This window comes from Lithobates pipiens, unplaced genomic scaffold (assembly GCF_037356315.1).
Source record: "Lithobates pipiens isolate NorthernLeopardFrog02 unplaced genomic scaffold, aLitPip1_a1.2 Scaffold_1, whole genome shotgun sequence".
NCBI lineage: Eukaryota > Metazoa > Chordata > Amphibia > Anura > Ranidae > Lithobates > Lithobates pipiens.
The window spans coordinates 11,030,678-11,052,957 of record NW_027507685.1 but is presented as its reverse complement, the minus strand read 5'-3'; the positions used below and the strand labels follow the sequence as shown (position 1 = coordinate 11,052,957).

Genomic DNA, 22,280 nt, shown 5'->3' with positions numbered 1-22,280 from the left:
AGTTCCACATCCTTTACTGCTCTAACAGTAAAAACCCCTTATGCAGTTTAAGAATGAACCACTTCTTATCCAACTTCACTGAGTGGCCACATGTCTTCTTGAGTGACCTGAGACTGAATTGTTTCCTCCCAATGCTGGGGTCACCATTAAGATATTTGTATTTCACTATCATATCTCCTCTTAAGCATCACTTCTCCAGGGAGAATACATTTAATGATTGTAAACGTTCCTCATGACTGGGATCCTCCAGTCCCTTATTAGTTTTGCTGCTCTTCTCTGGACTCTCTCCAGTTCCAGCACATACCTTCTGAGGACTGGAGACCACAACTGGATGGGATACTCAATGTGTGCTGATACTCTACTGGCCTTGCTTGCTGTAGCTTGGCATTGCAATGCTATTTGCTATTTTTGAGCATGTGATCTACTAGGACCCCCAGGTCTCCATCCTCGATTCCCCCCAGAGGTTTTACCCCTAGTGTGTAACTTGCATTACTTTATATTTCCCTACATTAAACTTAATTTGGTATGTGTTTGCCTACCCCTTTCTTTTATTAATTTATTTCCGGAGAGTTGCTATGTCCTTTTGTGAAGTTTTGTCCTGCTTAGCTTTGTATCATTAGTAAACACTGATACCAACCTCTATATCTTTTATGAACATGAACATGAATATGCAGTGGGTATGGGATTGAAACATAAGATTCCTGGTTTATATCTCACACGAGGTCTTCCGGTATGCCAAGCTACACCAATGAGGGTCCAGATTCTGTTACAAATTACAGTGCTAAGTCCTGTGTGTTTGTTCAATTTTGAAGTATGACGTCGAGCGTCCAGATCTGCAACCTATGAAGTTTTCTGCTTTGGCATATGGCAAAATCATGTTATTATTAAGGGGCTATGCAAAATGATATAGTGTAGGGTGACCAGACATCCCCGGTTTCCGGGGACAGTCCCCAGATTGGGGACACTGTCCCCGGACCAAGTCTTTCCCTGGTTTTGTCCCCGGGTTGAATTTGAACAGGGGCTGGGGCAATTTCAGACAGTCAGTACAGAATTAAAAAAGAATTCTGAATTACACCCCCCGCTCTGCCGCTCCTACTAGCTTAGGAGAGTGTATTTTTTTCAATTATCTGTGCCCCTTTTTGATGATCATGTGCTGGTCGGAGCTGAGGGAATATTTCTTCAGTTTCGGGTGCATGCCCATCTAGCTCTGCTCGCATGTTCTTCTGCCTTGGCTCAAGTCCCGGCCAACCGCCTACCTGCTTATCTCCTTGCCTTCCCTGGCGGAGTGATTTTCTTCTGCTCCCCATCCAGTAGCAGCCGGGGCCCAGAGAGTAAGACTTGACAGGCTGTGAGGCAGGCGTCAGCGGCGATGGGCAGAGAGCACTGATTGCCGCCATTACTAGTAAAAAAAAAATATGTCCCCTGATTTCATTGAAAAAAAATCTGGTCACCTTAATATAGTGGTCTATTTATAAAATGTTTTCACCCCATAAATTTTACATCTAAGGTTCAGTTTGAAATATGTGTCAATATTGGGAGAAAGTTGTATGAATTTTAGGCGAAAACATTTATAAATACTGTAGACATCATAGTCAGTCTCTGTTTCACCTTGTTTGCATTCAGCTTTGAAGCTCTGGTGCCAGCAAAGTTGCTGCTAGATTGCTTTTAAACATTTTTAATAAGTTTGGATTAGTGAGATTTATGCTGGTAGAAAGAATCTAGCCACAAAAATCAATGTTAAAATAAGTGGAATTTTTATTAAGCATTTTATAAGTTCATACGAGAATACCCTTGAAAACAGCAATAAAATGGTGACATTCTTGCAGAGAAACAATTTTAGTAGCTTATGTTACTGCAGAATTGCAAAGGGAGATAAAAAAAAAAAAAAAACAACAACTAACAACCCGTTACAATAAAGCATTGGTATAATATATTAAAACACAAAGGTTTTTTGGAGTAAGCCATTTCTCAAGCTAAGTTAGAATATGTTATTGAACTTTATTTTTTTTTTTCATTATATTCCTCCTGCGGCATTTAAAAGATAGACAATTGAGCTCGTATATAAAGCAAATAGTTAAACCTAATCATTGTGTAAAATATTAATATATAATCTGTATATTTAGTACTTGACATTAATGACATTATGGATTATTGACGCCTGCTTACTCATTCACTGCACAGCTCAGCAAGACTTTGCCATTCCTTAATATTTAATACAGAGCGGATTAAAAACACTCTTGAGCTTACAGCTATTGCTTTACATAGCCTTTTATATTTTTCAACATCCACAGTAAAATCATTGCAGATACAAATTGTTCTGAGCACTGGGCTATAGATAAGTACATGAAATGTGCCATTGCTCAACTTCTTCCCACTTGTCAACTTTTCAGTCCCGTTCTACGTTATATGGCTGTGAAAAAAAAACACCAAGATTTGGCTATTGCGTATTTTATCAAAAATAATGTGCTATGTTCTAGAACAAGCCAAGATGTTGTGTTCATTTAAAGCATCATTTCAAGAACAGCTAAGGGTTGGATTAAAACATATCATGTCTTTATAGAGCATGATAGGATCAGAAAACCTAAATGTAACAATTAAATATAATGTGGTAAATTCAGTGTTAGTGCAACAAATGCAAATAAAAAAATATATTTAGGATTTACATTTTTGTGACACTGGTATCTAATTTATATGTTATCATGAGATTATTTATACTATTTATATTATCTATAGTTAGCTATGACTTAAAGTGGTTGTAAACCCTTACAAACCACTTTGACCTACAGGTAAGCCTAGATTAAGGCTTACCTGTAGGTCCACGAAATATCTCCTAAACCTACACTGTTTAGGAGATATTTGCAAACAGACAGGCACCATAGACAGCGGCATGCAGGCGCACTGAGCATGCCGTTATTGGCAGCTCCTGTGCCCATGCGCGGGAGTGACGTCACCGCGGCTCCAGCCAATCACAGCGCCAGAGCCACGATGCCCGGAAAGAAGATGGACGCTCCATGGAAGAGGGGACAGCGGTAACATCGTCAGGTAAGTGACACATAATGGGCTACTATGCGATGCATAGTAGCCCATTATGCTTTACCTTTGCAGGGAAACAAAGAGGAAGTAAACCCATCAGGGTTTACTTCCTCTTTAAATGTATAAAACTTTATCTGTACCTGAGGCATACAATTATATATACTTTAATAGAACTTAGTGTGGTTGTTTCATTAACATATTAGGTTTGGGGCAAAAATTAAAAATGTGAAAAAAAAAAAATGTTGGGTCTGTCACAGCTAACCTTAACTGCTCTGCTAAAAATAGCCTGTTGTTTGCAGACATAAATAATGATATGCATTGCTGAATAGGTCAGAGAAATTATTTACCTTCTTCTTTACTTACTGAAAACTCTGTTCAGATGTAGTCATAAGAAAATTTAGTTAGAGGTAGTCACAAAGGGTACAACTAATGCTATGCTCTATGTTGAGACCCTCAAGTGCTGTAGAAAACTAGGATAAACATTTTTGTTCAAAGATTTTTTTTATAGCTGGTAAAACATAAAATATAATTTTTTTTAAAGCTTATAAACTAAAAAGTATATGCGGACCCTCACCTTTAAAAACAGCCTTTAAAATATGTGTAGCGGCGTGCTCCTAAAGAGCATGCGCTATGTGTTTTCAAAATGTAACTTTACCCAAACTACAGTTTGGTTTGGGTCTATTTGCCTAAATTTGACTTCTGTGTCAGTCTGACTGGGCTGTAAGATGTTCTCTGGTGGCAGGTGTGGAACTATGGTCTGGTCGTGCGTTTAATTTACTCTCTCTCGGAGTCAGGTCAGTGGGAGTGGCCCTCTCGCTGTGCCTTCTGGGAGAGAGTATTTAAGATGCGGATGTCACGTGGTTTGCGGGTTCTGGTCCAGTATGCTGTGCTGATTACATGGTCCTGGTCCTCCTGACCAGCCCCCAGGAAGGCTATGGCCTGGGGTGCGGATCCACCCAACTTTAATGCCTCGGGGCTGGCTAGCCCAAGACAAGGGAACTAAGGAATGATTCCAAGGTGGATGGGTGCTGTCTCCGGTTCGGGAGAGACCCATTGAACTTCGAGCATTCCAGGGGGGGCTCTTTAGAAGAAGACCACGTACGGGTTGGTTTTCTTAACAAGAGCCTGAAAGGGCTGAAGTAACCGAGAGAATCCGGTCTTGTGGATATCACCAAGCAGGCTGAAAGATCCAGGAATCCTACAAGTGTTGTACAGCTTAGTTTCTCTACGTGTTCTGCAACAACGTCAGTGATAAAGACGTTGTTCCTGAGTAAACACCTTGTTGGCTCCTAGGCCTTGTGAGAGAGGAACTGTCCAATCTCAGTGTTCATCCAGATGCGAATGGCTATTCTCTGGATGCAGTCAAAGTAAGCAAGTTCTTTAACGTTTTTGGACTTTGACACTGAGAGTACCCGAACTTTCCTTTCCAACCCTCTGATCCCAAGTTGAAAGACTGTTCAATGGTTTGAGTTTTTGCAAATAAAATCCATTCAAGTGGATCTATTGTCAGTCTTAAGTTACTGGGCCATCTACCACGGGACATCCCCTAGACGTGAACAAGGAGAACAAAAGGTAACGTTAAGCCCAAAAATAACCAGCAGCTCCTTCGGGGGTTAGCGCTACATATAAATTAAAGGAAAAACTTTTTCGTATACATATTTCAAACATTCTAAATATCATTTTTTTTTTAAGTGATTACATGCCCTGTGTTCTCAGCTGCATAAGAGAGCTGAGGAGAAACCACAGCACACCAAACTTTCCAGTGAATGGCTATATGTGTGGGGAAAGGGGGTGGGAGCATGTCAGCAGAAGAATTATAATCATATAATCATTGGAGGAGAGCAAACTGGGTTCCCAGCACAGCCATAAAACTAACCACTCCCATGCCTAGTGCCTAGAGTGGTCAGTTTTTAATAGGAAAGCAGAGGAGCTGGTAGGAACACCAGGGCTTTCACACAAAAGAAGCAATACAAAGAGGATACTTTTTCATACAAGTACTTGGTACAACAGGCACATATCAAGAATATGAGATGTTGGGTTTACATATCCTTTAGAAAAGTAAAATAGATTTGTTCCAAGCCCATTATAGTTCCTTTTTAGCTGTATCATGTGCAGGGAATATTTAAGTTTTACAAAACTGTAAGTTATGCATGTGAGCTCCAAAGACATGCTGGTAGGTTAATTGGCTTCTATCCAAAATTGGTCCTAGTATATGAATGGAGACCTTGGATTGAGGGTAGGGACTGATGTGAGTGTGCGATGTACAGGGTTAGGGACAATTGTAGACATGCACCTACACTCACTCAGGTTGAAATGGATGGACTGGTGTCATTATTCAACCTTAATACCTATGTAACTATGTAGCTAAGACAAACTTAAACTAGTCAAATGAAAAGAAGGATCCAACTTTCACAAGAGTTCACATTCTCAGACATATTTACATATGAGAAGCTGCGCTTACTTGAATCTTATGAACATGAAGAGAACTGGTTCTTGAAGCTCTGGCATTTAACAGCATGAACACCTGTCCTCGCCTCATTGAAGTGGTTGTAAAGCCACATGTAAAGCCTCTCTAATCCCCTCTGTTAGATAATGCTATGTTCCCCAGTGTGTGTTATTTAAAATACAAGCCGATGTGTACCTTATTCCGTAGCGCCAATCGGCACTCGCGTGACCACCCAGCTCCCTCCTCTCCCAGGCTGACAGCTACAGTGGGAGGGGCTGAGAACTCCCACTGATGTCAGCCAGGAGCAGGAGAGGAGGAGCCAGGCGGACACATGAGCGCTGATCAGCGCTATAGAATAAGGTACACAGCGGCTTTAATTTTATTGGTGAACATAGCATTATCTAACAGAGGTGATTGGAGAGATATTACACTGTTATTCTATCATCAGAAGGGGAGGATCAGGGAGCTGACAGGCTGGGAGGAGGGGGGAGAGGACAGAGGAGAGCTGGGGATGACAGCATTACATAAACTGACCACGGTGTCAGGGCTCAGCCATGATAAATCATGGTCAGTTTACAGGGGGGGGGGGCAGGATCAGTCAGGTATTTCAGGTGATACAAGGGGCCAAATTATGCAGCACACGCACTGTGATGTATAACATGCTTTAAAGCAACAGGATCCATTTTTTTAGGGTAACACTTTAAAGTGGTTGTTAACCCACCAATGTAAATTTATATTTTCCTCTCAATTTTTTCTGTAATGGTCCCCTGTGACTGTGCTTTATAAAAATTATACCTTGTTTACAGAGCGCTGATCTGTGCTCATTGACCCACCACCTACCTCCTCTCTCGGCCCAACAGATGAAGTGGGCGGGGCTGGGTAACCCCAGCTGATGTCACTCAGGAGGGGAGGAGGAGCCAAGAAAGGAGATAGGCGGCTGGTCAATGAGCGCAGATCAGTGCTCTGTAAACAAGGTATATACAGCATTTTTTTAATACAGCACAGTCACAGGGGGTCATTACAGTAAAAAAACAGAGATTGTATTACAAATAAATAGTAATTTGAGCAGCAGGATGGGAGGGGGAGGCGTGGACAAGGAGTTTACAGGCAGAGAGGGGGGGAGAGGAGGGGGGGGCTTGGGGACAGGACACAGGAGACATAGAGCAGGGCTTTGGTTGACAGAGGCACATACGCTGACGACAGTGTCAGGGCTCAGCAGCCCTGATATATCGTGGTCATCTTACAGGGGGAGGGTAGAAACTGGCAGGATCAGCCAGGTATAATGCCCTGTACACATGGTCAGATTTTCCGACGGAAAATATGCGATCGGATTGTGTTGTCAGAAAATCCGATCATGTGTGAGCGCCATCTGACTTTTTCCGTCGGAATTTCTGACACACAAAGTTTGAGAGCTGAATCTAAACTTTTCTGACAATAAAATCCGATCATTTAAATTCCAATCGTGTGTAGACAATTCCGACAGACAAAGTGCCACGCATGCTCAGAATAAATTACGAGATGAAAGCTATTGGCTGCTGGCCTGTTTATAGTCCTGTCGTACTCGTTCTACGTCACCGTGTTCAGAACGATGGGATTTTCTGACAACTTTGTGCGACTGTGTGTATGCTAGACAAGTTTGGGCCAAGTTTTGTCGTCGGAAAGTCCGACTGTGTTTACAGGGTATTACAGGTTATACAAGGGGCCGGATTACACAGCACAAGCGATGTTTTGTATAACATACTTTATAGGAACAGAATCTTTTTTGGGGGGGGTTAACAATCACTTTAAGCTTGTTGGAATAAGAGAGCAAATATTGCATTTTTATAAACAAGAATTACGCTGACCTGTCATGCAGTTGTGCCAATACATACATATTGCTACACTGGTGGACTAGCATATTGTGGATGTTTGCTCAAAAGTATGCTAGTGTCATTTGTCAGCAAAGGTTGATTTTTACTGCCACCTAGATCATAGTGATCATGTTTCTGCAATTCCCCAGCCAATACAATAAAATATACTATACTAAAATTTAGTGGTGCTTTGGTGAGTTTTAAATTGAGCTGATTCCCCGATTCTTGGAAGTATAAGAAACCTGCATAGAACAATTTTAAATCATCCAAAAATATTTAAACACATCTTTATTCTTTAGGAGTCATCTTCTGTACTTAAACCCATAGTAAATGACAGAGAAATAAAGTGTAACATGGCTGTGTTGTTTTTTATTTGCTGTGTTATTTATCTTTTTTGGTGTACAACTATACTTATTAGATAACGAATTTTAAAATATTTTTTTCCTGTATACCTAATCCATAGACAGAGGTATGACTAATGCCGCGTACACATGATTGGAATTCTCGTCGGAAAAAGCTCTGATGGTTTTCCCGACGGAATTCTGACGGAATTCTGCTCAAGCTGTCTTGCCTACACACGGTCACATCAAATTCCGATCGTTTATAACGCTGTGACCTACAACACGTACGACGTGACTAGATAAAGGAAGTTCAATAGCCAGTAGCCAATAGCTTCTGTCTCATTTGGCGTGTCGGAATTGCATACACACGATCGGAATTACCGATAAAAAGTTTTTCCGTCGGGAAAATTGAGAACATGCTATCAATTTTTGGCTGGCGGAAATTCGGACAGCTAAATTCCAATGGAGTGTACACACGGACGCATTTTCCGATGAAAAGCTCTCATCGGTCTTTTTTTTTGGCCGGAATTCCGATCGTGTGTACGCGGCATTAGAACTATATATGTGCCAACATCCCAAAACATTATATTGTAGAGCACAACATAGAATGGGTATCGGTTAACTTATTTGGGCACCAATATCAACAAGAAAAAATATATATAATGTAATAAAATTCCAATATTTTTATTGTTAAAGAATAAATAAAATACTTGTCAGATCAAACAATAATATCCCTCATCAGTGTTTCCACCATAATTCACATTAGATACATACAGCGTATAGTAGTGGTACCCATGCATTTTGAAACATGTTGGGTTATTTGCTAGGACCATTTCCATGAATACCACTATATGTGTATCAAATGTGTAATATGATGGACATGCTGATGAGAGATGATATTGTTTGATCAGCCAACTATTTTATGTATGCTTTTATCTTTGTAACAATAACATATTGGAATTGTTTTACATTATTTTTCTTGTTGATATTGGTGCCTAAAAAGGTTCAGATACCTAATGTATGTTGTGCTCTATGTTGTTTTCATATATGCATTTAATATAATAATTTGAATTTGTATAACTATGTATACTTACAAGTTAATATAACTGTTTTTTTTTTTCTGTTTCTGTGTGCAGTTTATCAAAGAGGAAGAGCGATAGACTCTGGCGAGGTGGAAATAGGAAAACAGATTGTGGAGAGCATCCCACCTGCCTTGTTCTGGCGATTCCAGATAACAATACACCATCCCATATATTTAAAATTTAATGTCTCATTTTCAAAAGATTCCCTTCTTGGCATATATGGAAGAAGAAATATCCCACCGACCCACACACAAGTATGTTTAGTATTTCTTTTTATTTTGGTGGCATCATAATTTTAGGAGTTGCTGACAACGTGAATCATTTTAAGCCTAATTCCACTGCCACTGGAAAGAGATGCCCCTTTCTATATATCTTGTTGAAAATATATTATGGGGACAGGAAGGATATCTTTGATTTTACTAATGTTACCAGTACAGGAGGTAGAGGTGAATATTCCCATAGGGACACCTGTTCTGGTGACAGTTGATTACGGAGGAATTTCCCCTAACTTCGCGTTGTGTCTCTTGGACAGGAAGGGAGGGGAAATCTTCCCTATGGGACACAGATAGCAAGAAACAGCCTGATGTGGGTTCTAATGACTGGTAATAAAGGGTTAATATTTATTAATAATTATCTGTTTGATAACAGACAGGTCTCAAATAGGTAGATGCAGTGTAATTATTCAACATCTCCAAAAAGTATAATAATAAATTATTAGTATAATAATAAAATAAAATATATTTTAGAAATAACAAACTAGATAAATACAGCATCATTTCAGTCCAGGAGAGTTCTCAACTTTCTAGCAGAAGTTTCTTGAAGACAACAATCTTCTTGTTCAGACAGTTACTGTTAACCTTTAAAATCTATACTTCTGATTTATTAATCACAAGATATGATATGGGTTAAATGAGAATTCTAAAGACCAGGAGGAAAAGCTTTAAATATAATAACATTTATTAAAAGTAGTTGAAAGTCTAGCTAACACACAAATCTCTATCTATGGTCTTACATCAAGGAAGAAAATACTAGGTTGAAATATAATATTTACATGCAGGAATACAACGTATATTCTCTAAGACAGTGATCTACAAGCATATTTAGTTACAAGCAACACCTTTAACCATAATTACCCATCCTTGCAAACGTTCCACTCTGAGGGCTGGTTTCCCAAAAAGAGACCCGTTACCTCCCCTTTGCTCTGAGTATATGCCTTCATGCTGATGCCCCATAGGCTGGTTTAACTTGGATCATGATTGGAGGGCTTACTAAAAAAGTCGGCCCCCTTTCATGCAAATCCTTGTGACTATTCTGGGCAGAAGATTTAATTGGATTTCCCAGGAACTTAAGTATTGATTATGGTTGCCTCCCTTCATTGCATACCCCAGCATGGGGTCCTTTGAAGTGAGTAGGTGTAGAACAATGGAATTTGTTCTCCATGGTTGGTATATACAAGTCTCGGCCCCGCATTGTCTGCTCTTAACAAGCACCTGGGGGGGAGGCATTTTACCTGGCTTTCATAGATGCAAGCCAAATGAGATCTATTTCTAATTACAATATTTTACAGATATTAATGAAGATTTCACATAAACTCATAAGGCAACAGTTACGATGGATCCCTCACTCATGATGAACAAAGTCATATTAAACCTTTTTTTTTTAGTTTTTTAAGCACTTTCAGAGGATGATGTAATCACTTAATGAGATTGCAACTCCTTTATAATTTGATCCTTGCCTATGTTTAGGCCTGTTTTAGGGTGGCTGTTTCTTTTGTACCATCTTATGAAACCACCCACAGATTGTTTACTGGGGAATATTTATTTAATTGATCTTAATGTATAAAGCTAAAAAATGCTGAGAGCTTAAGACTACTTTAAAGTGAAACTTCACCTAAAAAGGGAAGTTACACGTTATCTCCTCCCTCCCCCTATAGTTTTGGATTTTTATTTTTTGGAACCAGTACCTATTTGCGACACTTCTGCCTAGGCAATCTAAGCAGAAGTTCACGCCCCACCCTCAACCTCCTGGAACATGTCACAGGTCCTAGGAGGCTGCAAGTCCTCTAAAAATGTGCAGCACTACTCACACATGTGCAGTGGAAAGTTGGTTGTGAAGCATCAGGAAGTTACAGCCGGGTTCCTACATCCAAGATGCCAGTGCTGGAGACCTGAAGACCAGCAAATATCAGCCAGTGAGGACAGTGCTGGATACATGGACTTGTAAGTGTCTCTTTATTAAAAGTCAGCAGCTACAGTATTTGTAGCTGCTGACTTTTTTTTTCCTCCAGGGCAAAACACCTCTTTAAAGTGGTTATTAACCCTCTTCCACTAAATCGCCTGTACCATAACAACAGGGGTCCCTGTGTCTGTGTAATGTAAAAAAAATCTGCTGATCTGTACCTATATGAGCTTGGCTCCTGGTGCTCAGCTGACTTGTCAGCTATCTTCTCTCTCCGGCTCACAGTTCAAGTGGGCGGGCCGAGTACTCCCGCTGACGTCAGCCGGAGAGGAAGGGTAGAGAGGAAAGAGAGAGCTGACAGTCAGCTGAGTACCCAGAGTGGAGCTCATATAGGTACAGGTCAGAAGATTTTTTACATTACACAGTCACAGGGACTTGTTATTATGGTACAGAGGGTATAAGATGATTTAGTTATCAAGTTATGAGAGCAGCAGGAGCTGGGGTGGCAGGCGCTGGTCCGAGCAGACAGGCAGGGAGGGAAGGGGGGAGGAGGAGAGAGGAGACACAGACACAGGAGAGCAGGGCTGCGGATGAATCACGTAAAGCGACAATGGTGTCAGGGCTCCATATAGACAGGCAAAATCAGCCAGGTATTTCAGGGGGCCAAATGACACAGCACAAGCACTAACAGTGTGCGTGTGTGGAGATATATATATATATATATATATCCACACACAAAGAGATAATATATATGAGGGGTCTTCAAAAGCTTCCACGCTTACAAAAACAAATGACATCACTTCGTAGTCATCTTCCTTTGCGATGCATTTTTCCCAGGACCAATCTTCTTTTCTTCAAAGCTTCTATGAGCAGTCCAAAAATATGGGAATCAGATGGCGCTAAATCCATATAAGCTGGGTGTTCCACAACCTCCCACTCATAAACAGCTTTACGAGAGAGAACTTTATCCCCATACTGTGCACACATGCAACGATTAATTTGTGCTCCTAGCACACCTTCTGCCTACAAAGATTATATGAAAGAACGCTGTTCCTCTTTGGTGCAGTTTATAAGTTTCACAGTCATCTTCACCACAACTCTTATACTAAACTTCAAGGTCAGCCAGCTTACCAGACAGACTAGTCACATGACACTCTCAGACACGACCAATTACTACTCCTCCTGCCCTCACTGTTCCCAACGAAAATATAAAAGTGTAGAAACTTTTTGAAGACCCCTCTCCTAAACAATTGTTATTATTAATAATAATCATCATTGTAACAATAAAAAATCTAATTCCTTGTAAACCAAAAACCACATTCCCTCTTTGAAAACATTTTGGCCGAAGATATACTTTAAGGGTACTTGCACATAGTACTGATGTATGAATATTAGATATTCCCGGCATAAAAAATGCGAGGACAGGCAAAAATGATTTCAGTATTTTTATGCACATATACATGCAAATACACCACACTCCCTAGATTAAAGAAAAAACTAGCTACATTTTTACGTGTGTGTGCGCATATGTGCATATATGCACAACTACATACCCAAAAGTTGTATACTTTTGTGTACAGTGGAACCTTGGATTACAAGCATAATCCGTTCCAGGAGAACTTGGGGACAGCTCGGCTAAACTCGGAAAGCTTCGGAAAATCTCAGAAACACATGGGAACGGAGTATTTCCGAGTGTTCCTGAGTATTTCCGAGTCATTCTGAGTATTTACGAACAGCTCCAAACCATTCTGAGTGTCCCTGGTGCCCCTGCACCTCTGGCCAAATGTGGTACTGCACCACTCATTAGCTTGAATTCTGCTAATTTTGCAAGACAACACTCGCAAACCGAGTCAGAATAAAAAAAAAAAAAGTTGCTCATCTTTCAAAATGCTCGTTAACCGCATTATATTTGCATGTAGTTGTGCATATTTGCATTTATGCGTACACACACATAAAAATTAAGCTAGCTTTTTCTTTTAATAAAAGGGCAGCACAGTGGTGTAGTGGTTAGCACTCTCGCCTAGCGGTACTCCAGCTTCCTCCCATACTCCAAAGACATGCAGGTAGGTTAATTGGCTTCTGTCCAAAATTGGCCCTAGTATATGAATGGGGACCTTGGATTGTGGGCTCCATAAGGGGAGGGACCAATGTGAGTGTGCAATGTTTAATGTACAGGGATAGGGACAATTGTAGACACTCACTCAAGTTAAACTGGATGGACTGGTGTCTTTATTCAACCTTGCTAACTATGTAAATATGTAATAAGGGAGTGTGGTGTATTTGCATGTATATGTGCATAAAAATACTGAAATTATTTTTGTATTTTGTTTTACTGATCTATATACAACATATGTATAGGCCCATTAAAAACAACGGGTTGCATTTAGTTCAGTAAAAATGATGCCCGACTGGCTAAATATATGTTGTTTTTAGGCCTCCATGTGCAAGAAGCCTAATTATCATAAGAACACTTCTTATTTGGGTTAGCTAGCTAGCTTAGTCCATTATATAGATAGTGTGTAAATCCAACTTGTCAAAATTGCGTGTTAATGACTGTATCAACAGTTATTGACACACAGATTCATCAGTATTACAGAATTAATGGGTGCAACCAGTGCAAGGTGAACATAATCATATGCAACCACAAAATATGTTTTATCATTTTAAAGTAAGTTTATTCACTCCTAAAAACTCATTTTGATGCTAGCATTTATTGAAATTATATGGAATTAATCTCTGCTTATGAAGGTACCATAATGTGTTTTTTTAACCATTATAATATGTTCTGCTTGGCAGAATATTACCCTTTGATCTTTTAGCCCATTTGGATTCATTTAATGAAACTGCATTAAGGTAGAAAATTATTATTAGCCATTGTGTTATTATATAATACAAACTTTCCTTTTGCTGTAATTTAACATTTTCAAAGCTTTTCAAAGTTCAAGTTTGCTCTATAATCGGCTTAATCAGTCGTGAATTGTCCTTGATCTTCACACAGTTTGATTTTGTAAAGTTGATGGATGGGAAGCACTTGATAAAGCAAGAACCAAAAAATGCAGAAAACCCACAGCATGCACCTCGGAGTCTAGTTTTGGCATCCTTACAAGAGACAGGCTTCATTGAATACATGGATCAAGGTACCTGGCATTTAGCATTTTACAATGATGGAAAGAAGATGGAGCAAGTTTTTATATTAACAACGGCAATAGGTGAGAATTGTTTTTCACACCTCTGTACAAATTGAACATTTATACTCTTTCAACATGTAGCAACTGCTATACGGTTAGGTACGGTTCATTTCCAGACTTAAAAGAGAAGTATGTGTTTGGGGGTTTTTGCAAAATCAAACTTATCTAGGTGGTTGCAGCATCGGTTCAATGCTACATCTGTCTCCGGTGCCTCTACACTGAGAACCGAGCGATCTAAACACCACAGATGGCTCGGTTCTCACAGATCCTTGAGCAGAGAGCTGCGGACTGTCAATCAGTAGCTCTCCTATTCGCCTCCATGCTTACTGGAGCGCTGAGTTGGGGAGGGGCAGAGAGCGGCCGTCTCAGGCTCTCAGCGGCTCGCTGGGAGGCTGAGACTGGCATCAGTCCAGGCGCCTGGCGGATCCAGACTCCCATTGTCAGAATGACGCGGTGCCTGGATTGATTTCTGTGATGTCAGCAGAGAGCAGACTTCACCCTGCTATCTACTGATAACTGGTCACAGGAGTGCAAAATGAATTGCACTCCTTTGATCCATAGGAGTAATACAGCCAAATGATGCTGGACTTCTCCTTTAACTCCCTTCTCAGCACTCTGTATTCAATATCGGGATTGATTTACAAAAGGAGTAGAGCATTTTCTGTTTGCAAAATAAAAATGAAAAATAAAAGCCATAGAATTGTACAGTTTCACCTCATTCACTAAGCTAAGTAAATAAAAATTTTGCTAATTAAAAAAAATAATTTGTTTAGTGAAAGGCCTATACTTCTTTAGTAAATCAAAATGCCTATACAAGTGCTCATTAAATTTACAGGTCATTTTAACTTGGCTCATGGCTAGTTGAGCTAAGTTAGTTTTGCTCAAAAAGGTGATCCAAATACACTGTATATGATGAGTGGACCCATCTGTATATGCAGACAATTTACATTAACAAACATGCATTATCCTAGAATAACAAATAATAAAAGTCAAAAAGACACAACTTGTCTATTGAATTTTATTTGGCGTGCAAATGTACTGTACATTGTACTGTACAATGCCCATACGGTACAACCCATGGGGCTCAAAAATATGCATAACATCAGCTCATTCTTGCCTATCCTGCAGAAGTTTGAACTACACCCAGGAGATCCTTATATGTGTGCCCTTATGCTTAACAAGATGGGTAACCAACCATATGATCAGATCCGAGAGTTATGCCCCGTACACACGAGAGGACTTATGTCCGACAGACCTCCAAAGGAGTTCCGCCGGAGTTCCGACGGAGTTCCGACGGAGTTCTGGCGGACTTTTCGACCGAACGGACTTGGACACACACCATCACACCAAACTCCGACGGAGTCGAACGTGATGACGTACGACTGGATTCGAATAAGGAAGTTCATAGCCAGTAGCCAATAGCTGCCCTAGCGTCGGTTTTAGTCCGTCGGAATAGCATACACACGAGCGGATTTTTCGAAGGGGACCGGGTCCGGCGGAGTTCCGTCGGGAAAATTTGAAGCATGCTTCATTTCTAAAGTCCGTCAGACTTTAGCAAAGCTAAAGTCCGTTGCAGCCCACACACGATTGGATAGTCTGACGGACTCAGTCCGTCGGACTTTGGATGTCGAAAAGTCCGCTCGTGTGTACGCGGCCTAAGTGTAACCTGCAGTTTACTAGACAGGTGCAAAGTAAGAATCAGTATTGCAAAATACAGTCAGATAAGAATAATATAATATAGATTATAAAACATTGTACACACATGGACTCTTCACAGCAAAGTCCCTATATCTCAATAAGGGTAACATATTGCTGCATAGCATAGTCTCTATAAGACACTAGTGCAGTGGTTCTCAGCTCCTGTCCTCAGGACTAGGGATGAGCCGAACACCCCCCGGTTCGGTTCGCACCAGAACTTGCGAACGACCCCCGCGTTCGGTACGAACGTTAGAACCCCATTGAAGTCTATGGGACTCGAACGTTCGAATTGGAAAGTGCTCATTTTAACGGCTAATATGCAAGATAGTGTCCTAAAAAGGGTTTGGCGACCTGCCTCCTGCCTCAGGGGACATGGGTCACTGCAAAAAAAAGTTTTAAAAACTACCGTTTTGGCGGGAGCACTGATTTTAATGACGATTAAAGTGAAAAAAAAAAAGTGAAATATTCCTTTAAATATGGTGCCTGCGGGGTGTCTGTAGTATGCCTGTGAAGTGCCACGTGTTTCCCGTGTTTAGAACAGTCCCTGCACAAAATGACATTAAACGGAAATAACACCATTTAAAACTGCTTGCGGTTTTAATGTTATATCTGGTTCCTGCAATATGGTTGAAAATCATTGAGAAACATGGCATGGGTAGCCCCCCCCCTGCCCATTACCAGCCTATTTGGGTCTTGTACACATATTAAGGGGAACCCCGTACCCATATTAAAAAAAGGAAATGCGTGTGGCCCCCAGGCCCTATATACTCAGAACAGCAGTATACAGGCGGTGCAAACAAGACAGGGACTGTGTAGGTTTGTTGTGTTAAGTTGAATCTGTTTGTCATTTACAACCGGTACATTTTTAAAGTGTAGCTCCAGTCAAAAAAACTATCTTTAAGCTTTTTGGAAAACATAGGGAAGGGTTATCACCCCTGTATAATTTGTTTTGTCGTCCATCTTTTTTCATCTCACTTGCTGCTGTCTCCTTGCGTTTGCAAGTAGGAGATGTTTGTAAGTTGGATGTTTGAAAGTAGGGGCCTGCCCTATATTATAGCGGTATGTACTGGGTACAGAGCACGCAGACAGCACGCACTCCTAACACTACTGACTGCAAGCTCTATTATTAACCACTTGTTAGCCCAATGTTTGCATAAAGTGAAAGATGAAGTTATGCTGAGTAAATAGATATCAAACATGTCACTCTTCAAAATTGCACATGCCCGTGGAATGGCGCCAAACGTCGCTACTTAAAAAATCCCCATAGGCGACGCTTTAAATATTTTTTTACTGGTTACATGTTTTGAGTTGCAGAGGAGGTCTAGGACTAGAATTATTGCTCTCGCTCTAACATTCTCGGCGATACCTCACATGTGTGGCACATGCGAGCACATGGGGACATGGGCGCTTTAATTTTTATTTTATTTTTTTATTGTTCATTTTACTTTATTTATTTTAGTTTGACATTTTTTTTCCCAAAAATATATTTTTGATCACTTTTATTCCTATTACAAGAAATGTAAACATCCCTTGTAATAGGAATATGGGGTGACAGGTCCTCTTTACAGTGAAATCTGGGGGGTCAATATGACCCCACATCTCACCTCTAGGCTGGGAAGCCTGAAATAAAAAATAAAAAAAAGATTCTGGCTTTGATCGTACTGGCGAGTTGGTAGAAGCACCGGAGGGCGGTGAGGGGTGGGGGGCATCTATGGCTGGGTATTTCAGGGTATCACCGAGTATGGCTGGGTATCTCTGAGTATGGCTGGGTATGGCAATTTATGGCAGGGTATTACAGAGTATTGGCGGGGTATTGGCGGGGTACTACAGAGTAATAGCAGGGTACTGCACTGCAGAGTAATGGCAGGGTACTGCACTGCAGAGTAATGGCGGGGTACTTCACTGCAGAGTAATGGCGGGGTACTGCACTGCAGAGTAATGGCGGGGTACTGCACTGCAGAGTAATGGCGGGGTACTGCACTGCAGAGTAATGGCAGGGTACTGCACTGCAGAGTAATGGCGGGGTACTGCACTGCAGAGTAATGGCGGGGTACTACAGAGTAATGGCAGGGTACTGCACTGCAGAGTAATGGCGGGGTACTACAGAGTAATGGCAGGGTACTGCACTGCAGAGTAATGGCAGGGTACTGCACTGCAGAGTAATGGCGGGGTACTGCACTGCAGAGTAATGGCGGGGTACTGCAGAGTAATGGCGGGGTACTGCAGAGTAATGGCAGGGTACTGCAGAGTATGCACTGGTATTGCAGAGTATTGGCAGGGAATTGAGGGGTTAAATTCGGTGAGCAGCGATGTGGGCACTGCAGATGCAGCCCACATCGCTGCTGACACCGATCTCTTTCCCCTCCGCTGTACCGATCGGTACAGAAAGGGGAGGTAGGAACAGGCGTCATAACATGACGCCGGTTTGTTTCCAAGTGATCACTCCGTCATTTGACGGAGCAATCACGTGGTAAACGGCCGCTATGAGCGGCCGTTTACCGTGATGCGCCGGGTCCTATGGACCCGGCGGTCACGGATGCTCTCGAGTGCGCACACCTCGGGGCACGCGAGAGCAGAATTCTGGGAGGCCGTTAATTAACGGCCTCTCTGAGTTAAACAACCGCCCTGAAGCCGTTAATCGGCAATGGGCAGTTGTTAAGTGGTTAAAGCTAGATCACTAGCTATATAGGTGAGGTGAATATAGTGGTGTATACTGCAGTCAGGGCACAGACAACAACCACTACACAGCAGCAAGATAGAAAATCAGCCAAAAACGATTGGTGTGTACTGTGTTGAAGGTACACAGAACACCCACTGCTTCAGATGCAAAGTAACACACTACAGGAGGCCGCCTTAAAGGCGGCCTTATATAGTGTGGGGTGTGCACTACACAGCCTGAGCTATGATTGGCCACAGGCAGGATGCCTGTGGCCAATCATGGCTCTCCTCGCTGCCGGCGCTGCGATTGGCCAAGCATGCGGGGTCACAGTGCATGCTTGGCCAATCATCGGGCAGCAATGCACTGCGCCAACGCAGTGCATTGTGGTCCGCGCGCGCGTCACTCGAATTTTGACGCGAATGGCCAAAACGTTCGGAATTCGCCGAACGGCCGAACGGCCAATGTTCGAGTCGAACGTACGTTCGACTCGAACACGAAGCTCATCCCTACTCAGGACCCACTAACAGGCCAGGTTTGCAAAATAACTGAAATACATCACAGGTGATATAATTTGCTGCATAGTTATTGCGGTATTCTAGTCTGCAGCTCCCCAAAGTAATACTTAAAATCTGGCCAATTAGCGGGTCCTGAGGACAGGTGTTGGGAACCACTGCTCTAGTGGAGTCTCACTACTTCAGTGAAACAGTTCAGAATGCAACCATGTGTGTTTATCCTCATAAACAGCATATTCATCAGTAAAGTCCAGGGTAGCTCTGGTATCACAGGAGAACAAATAAAGGAATCAAAGGCTGGAGGTCAAACAGGTGGTACCCTACTGGATTTCGAATACCATGTAGCAATAGATTAGGTATTCCCCACAGTAGTTGGCTCTTCCAGAGGAGCTGCATACTATTAGGTTCCTGCATGGCTGCCCACATTCCAGTTCTGATGGTGGAGGGCCACTCACCTGGCTACAGATAACTTGCTCATCTACCTCTGCCTCAATAGGGGGGGCCATTTTGAGCTCCTAAAGAAGGGAGGCAGAGAAACACATCTATCTCGAGTGTGTCCAGGAACCCAAAGAGTTGTAGGAAAAGGCGTTAAAGATGAATGGTGAGTAAATGGGCCTTCTGATACACTTGTTTACATTCACTTGCAATCTACCAAATAAAGTCTCAGATACTTTTACAGGTATTTCAGGCGTGCTAGTTGTAGAAACACAAAAGAGCTACACTGTTATCAAGAGAAATGTTTTTATAGGTATCTAAAATAAATAGTTTGCATTGCATTTGTTTTTATTGTGTCTGATACACAGAAGCCAGAATCGACCTTTGTTACAACCATATCCAGTAGGATACTCAAAGGTTGAAGTAGTGTACTCTTGGTTTATTTCCTATGTGTATGATGGATCACACACAATCTTTTAACTCCACTTTGCAGCAATCAGAACACTTTAATTTGACTTCTACACCAAGATGGTGTTGTAATCAACCCCTCAGGAAATTTCATGCTGTGATTTAATTAAAAAACTATTATGTGAAAGCCCAAGATTGTTCTCACTCCAACTAACATTGTTAATAATATAGTATTCTGGGACAAACTAGCTACATTGACTTACTACTCAAGCAATTAAAAGAAAAACAATCATATGACCTAATGAGGCTCATGTCATAGGTATTGGAACATACCAGCAAGTCATACTTGATTCATGCTGAGAACTGGACCCAGTACCTGAGATATTACGCCTGTCTTTAGTGAAGCCTAGCATCTAAATGACATGCATTACATCTGAGAAGCTTTCACAGCCAGTTGTCGCTTAAAGTGTATCTAGCAAAACCATTTTTAAGCTTCAGATAGAGTGGAAAATGATTAGAACGCCTGTCAGGTTTTACTGCCATCAAAGGCTCAGTTGGAGAGATTTCTTCACTTCCTGATGGTAAAAAGCTTGTCCTCAGAACAGGAATAGAGGGGTAATCAGCAACACTGACAGCAGTAGAAATGCTTCTTTTAAGAATGGGAATTCTAGAGCCCTCGCCACCTTTGATTGTTGTCTGTTTTCCTGTTGCAGGTTTTCCTTCACTTCTTGACCGATTAAAAGGCTGTCACCAAAACAGATAGTGAGGAGAAATCCTTTAATTTGCTGTAAAACGTGACAGGGGTTCGAACCTTTTCCCTTTCTCTCCAAAAGTAAAAAAAAGTTTTGTATATGGATAAACTTTGACATTGCTAGACAATAACAAATCCAAGTGCTGCACTCATCTGAGTGGTCAGACCCAGTAATGATTGTTACCCATAACAAATTGAGGTCAATTAAACAAATGATATACGCTCTAAAGAAAAGCGATATTAGGAGATAGATGGAGGTTGCAATTACTGATTTTCTGAAAAATTTATTTGCTAGGTTGGCTTTGGTTTCTTTACTTTTCTGAAACACCACAGAACAGGAAGGTCAGAGTCAGGTCACAATTCCTGATTTGAATTTTGACACCATGTCAGTGCATCCAAAAGTCCAGAATCCACTGGATCAGCATGAGAGCCAGGACAGTAGCATTCTTATATGAAGGAGGACAAAAATAACAGCTTCCATAGTCTTGCAGCATAGGCTTCCTTTAATACTGGTAAAAGCTATTTATGTAACAGTAGAAATGGCATATCTCAACATGGATTAAATAGGATAACAAATTAATACCATGGGAGCAAACCATTCTCACTGGCAATGGCCCTTTTGTAACGTTTCAGCTGACATGGTCATCCATCAACACATATGAAAACTTTTTTTGGAGTGCGGCTATCCGGCTCTTTATTTGCTCATATATGAAAACTTTAGTCAGAGGTTAAAGGGATTGTAAACCCTCATGTTTTTTCAGCTTAATGCATCCTTTTGATGATAAGGTATGCCTTATATTTAAAATGAAAAAAAACAATAGGCTGTACCCACTGAGGATCCAGAGATATCTTTCCATAATACAACCCAGATTGTAGATTTGAAGAAATGCAAGTGATTAAAAGAGAAGTAAAATAATTGAGATTTTTTTTAAGAATTATTCTTACCTAAGTGGATGTAAGTAGATGTAGCATCGGTCCAATGCTTCATCTGTCCTCCACTGATAACCGAGCGATCAAACACCGCTGATTGTTAAGTTCTCACAGCTCCCTGAGCAAAGAGCTGATGACTCTGGTGACTGATGTCAGTCACCAGCTCTCTGCTCTGACCTGAGCTGTGGAGGGGGTGGGAGAGGCCATATACTACTGGCTATACTTCTCCTTTCGCATACCATTGGCAACCATTTGCAATTCCTTGTTTTTGCTCGCAGACCCCTCAATGAAACCTACTGTACAATAAAAGTTATGTTGGTTTGTCATAATGAAGTGAATGCACTCCACCACTGTGGAATGCATGCAGGTATTGGCTAATGACCCACATGCAGTCCTAACTGTTCATTTAATTATGGAGCACCTTGATGCTTTTGCCCTCAGCTCTACATTACTGCATGGACATTTTTGCTGACCTTAACCTTCTTATCTCCCAAATGAGTTTCCTGTCCCTTACTAGAGGAAAAATATTAATTTACCACAGCAGAAAAAGCCTAAGGGCCTCCATATACAACATAACCTGACCATATAATGTCTGTACAGCTCAACCTTTGAGTTACCCAAACTGTGAGGACCAACATAAGCTATCCAAACAATTTGTGTCCAGTCAGGTAGACTCTTGCACTATACAGTTATTGATTACCAATTGGATGTTCAGACTCTAATAAAAGCTATGGGCTTAAGGTTCATCAACCAGATTTTCAAGCGCAAA

At 41.2% G+C, this 22,280-nt stretch overlaps 1 protein-coding gene across 5 annotated transcripts in view; it reads left to right on the top strand.

Annotated features, from left to right (window-relative positions):
• Positions 1-22,280, top strand: part of TENM1 (teneurin transmembrane protein 1) — a 912,904-nt gene that overhangs the window by 511,559 nt on the left and 379,065 nt on the right. For all 5 annotated transcript variants that reach the window (XM_077478732.1, XM_077478724.1, XM_077478714.1 and 2 more), the window contains 2 exons: positions 8,807-9,006; positions 13,929-14,139. In XM_077478732.1, coding sequence (XP_077334858.1) covers positions 8,807-9,006; positions 13,929-14,139 — 411 coding nt within the window. The remainder of the gene's footprint in view (positions 1-8,806; positions 9,007-13,928; positions 14,140-22,280) is intronic.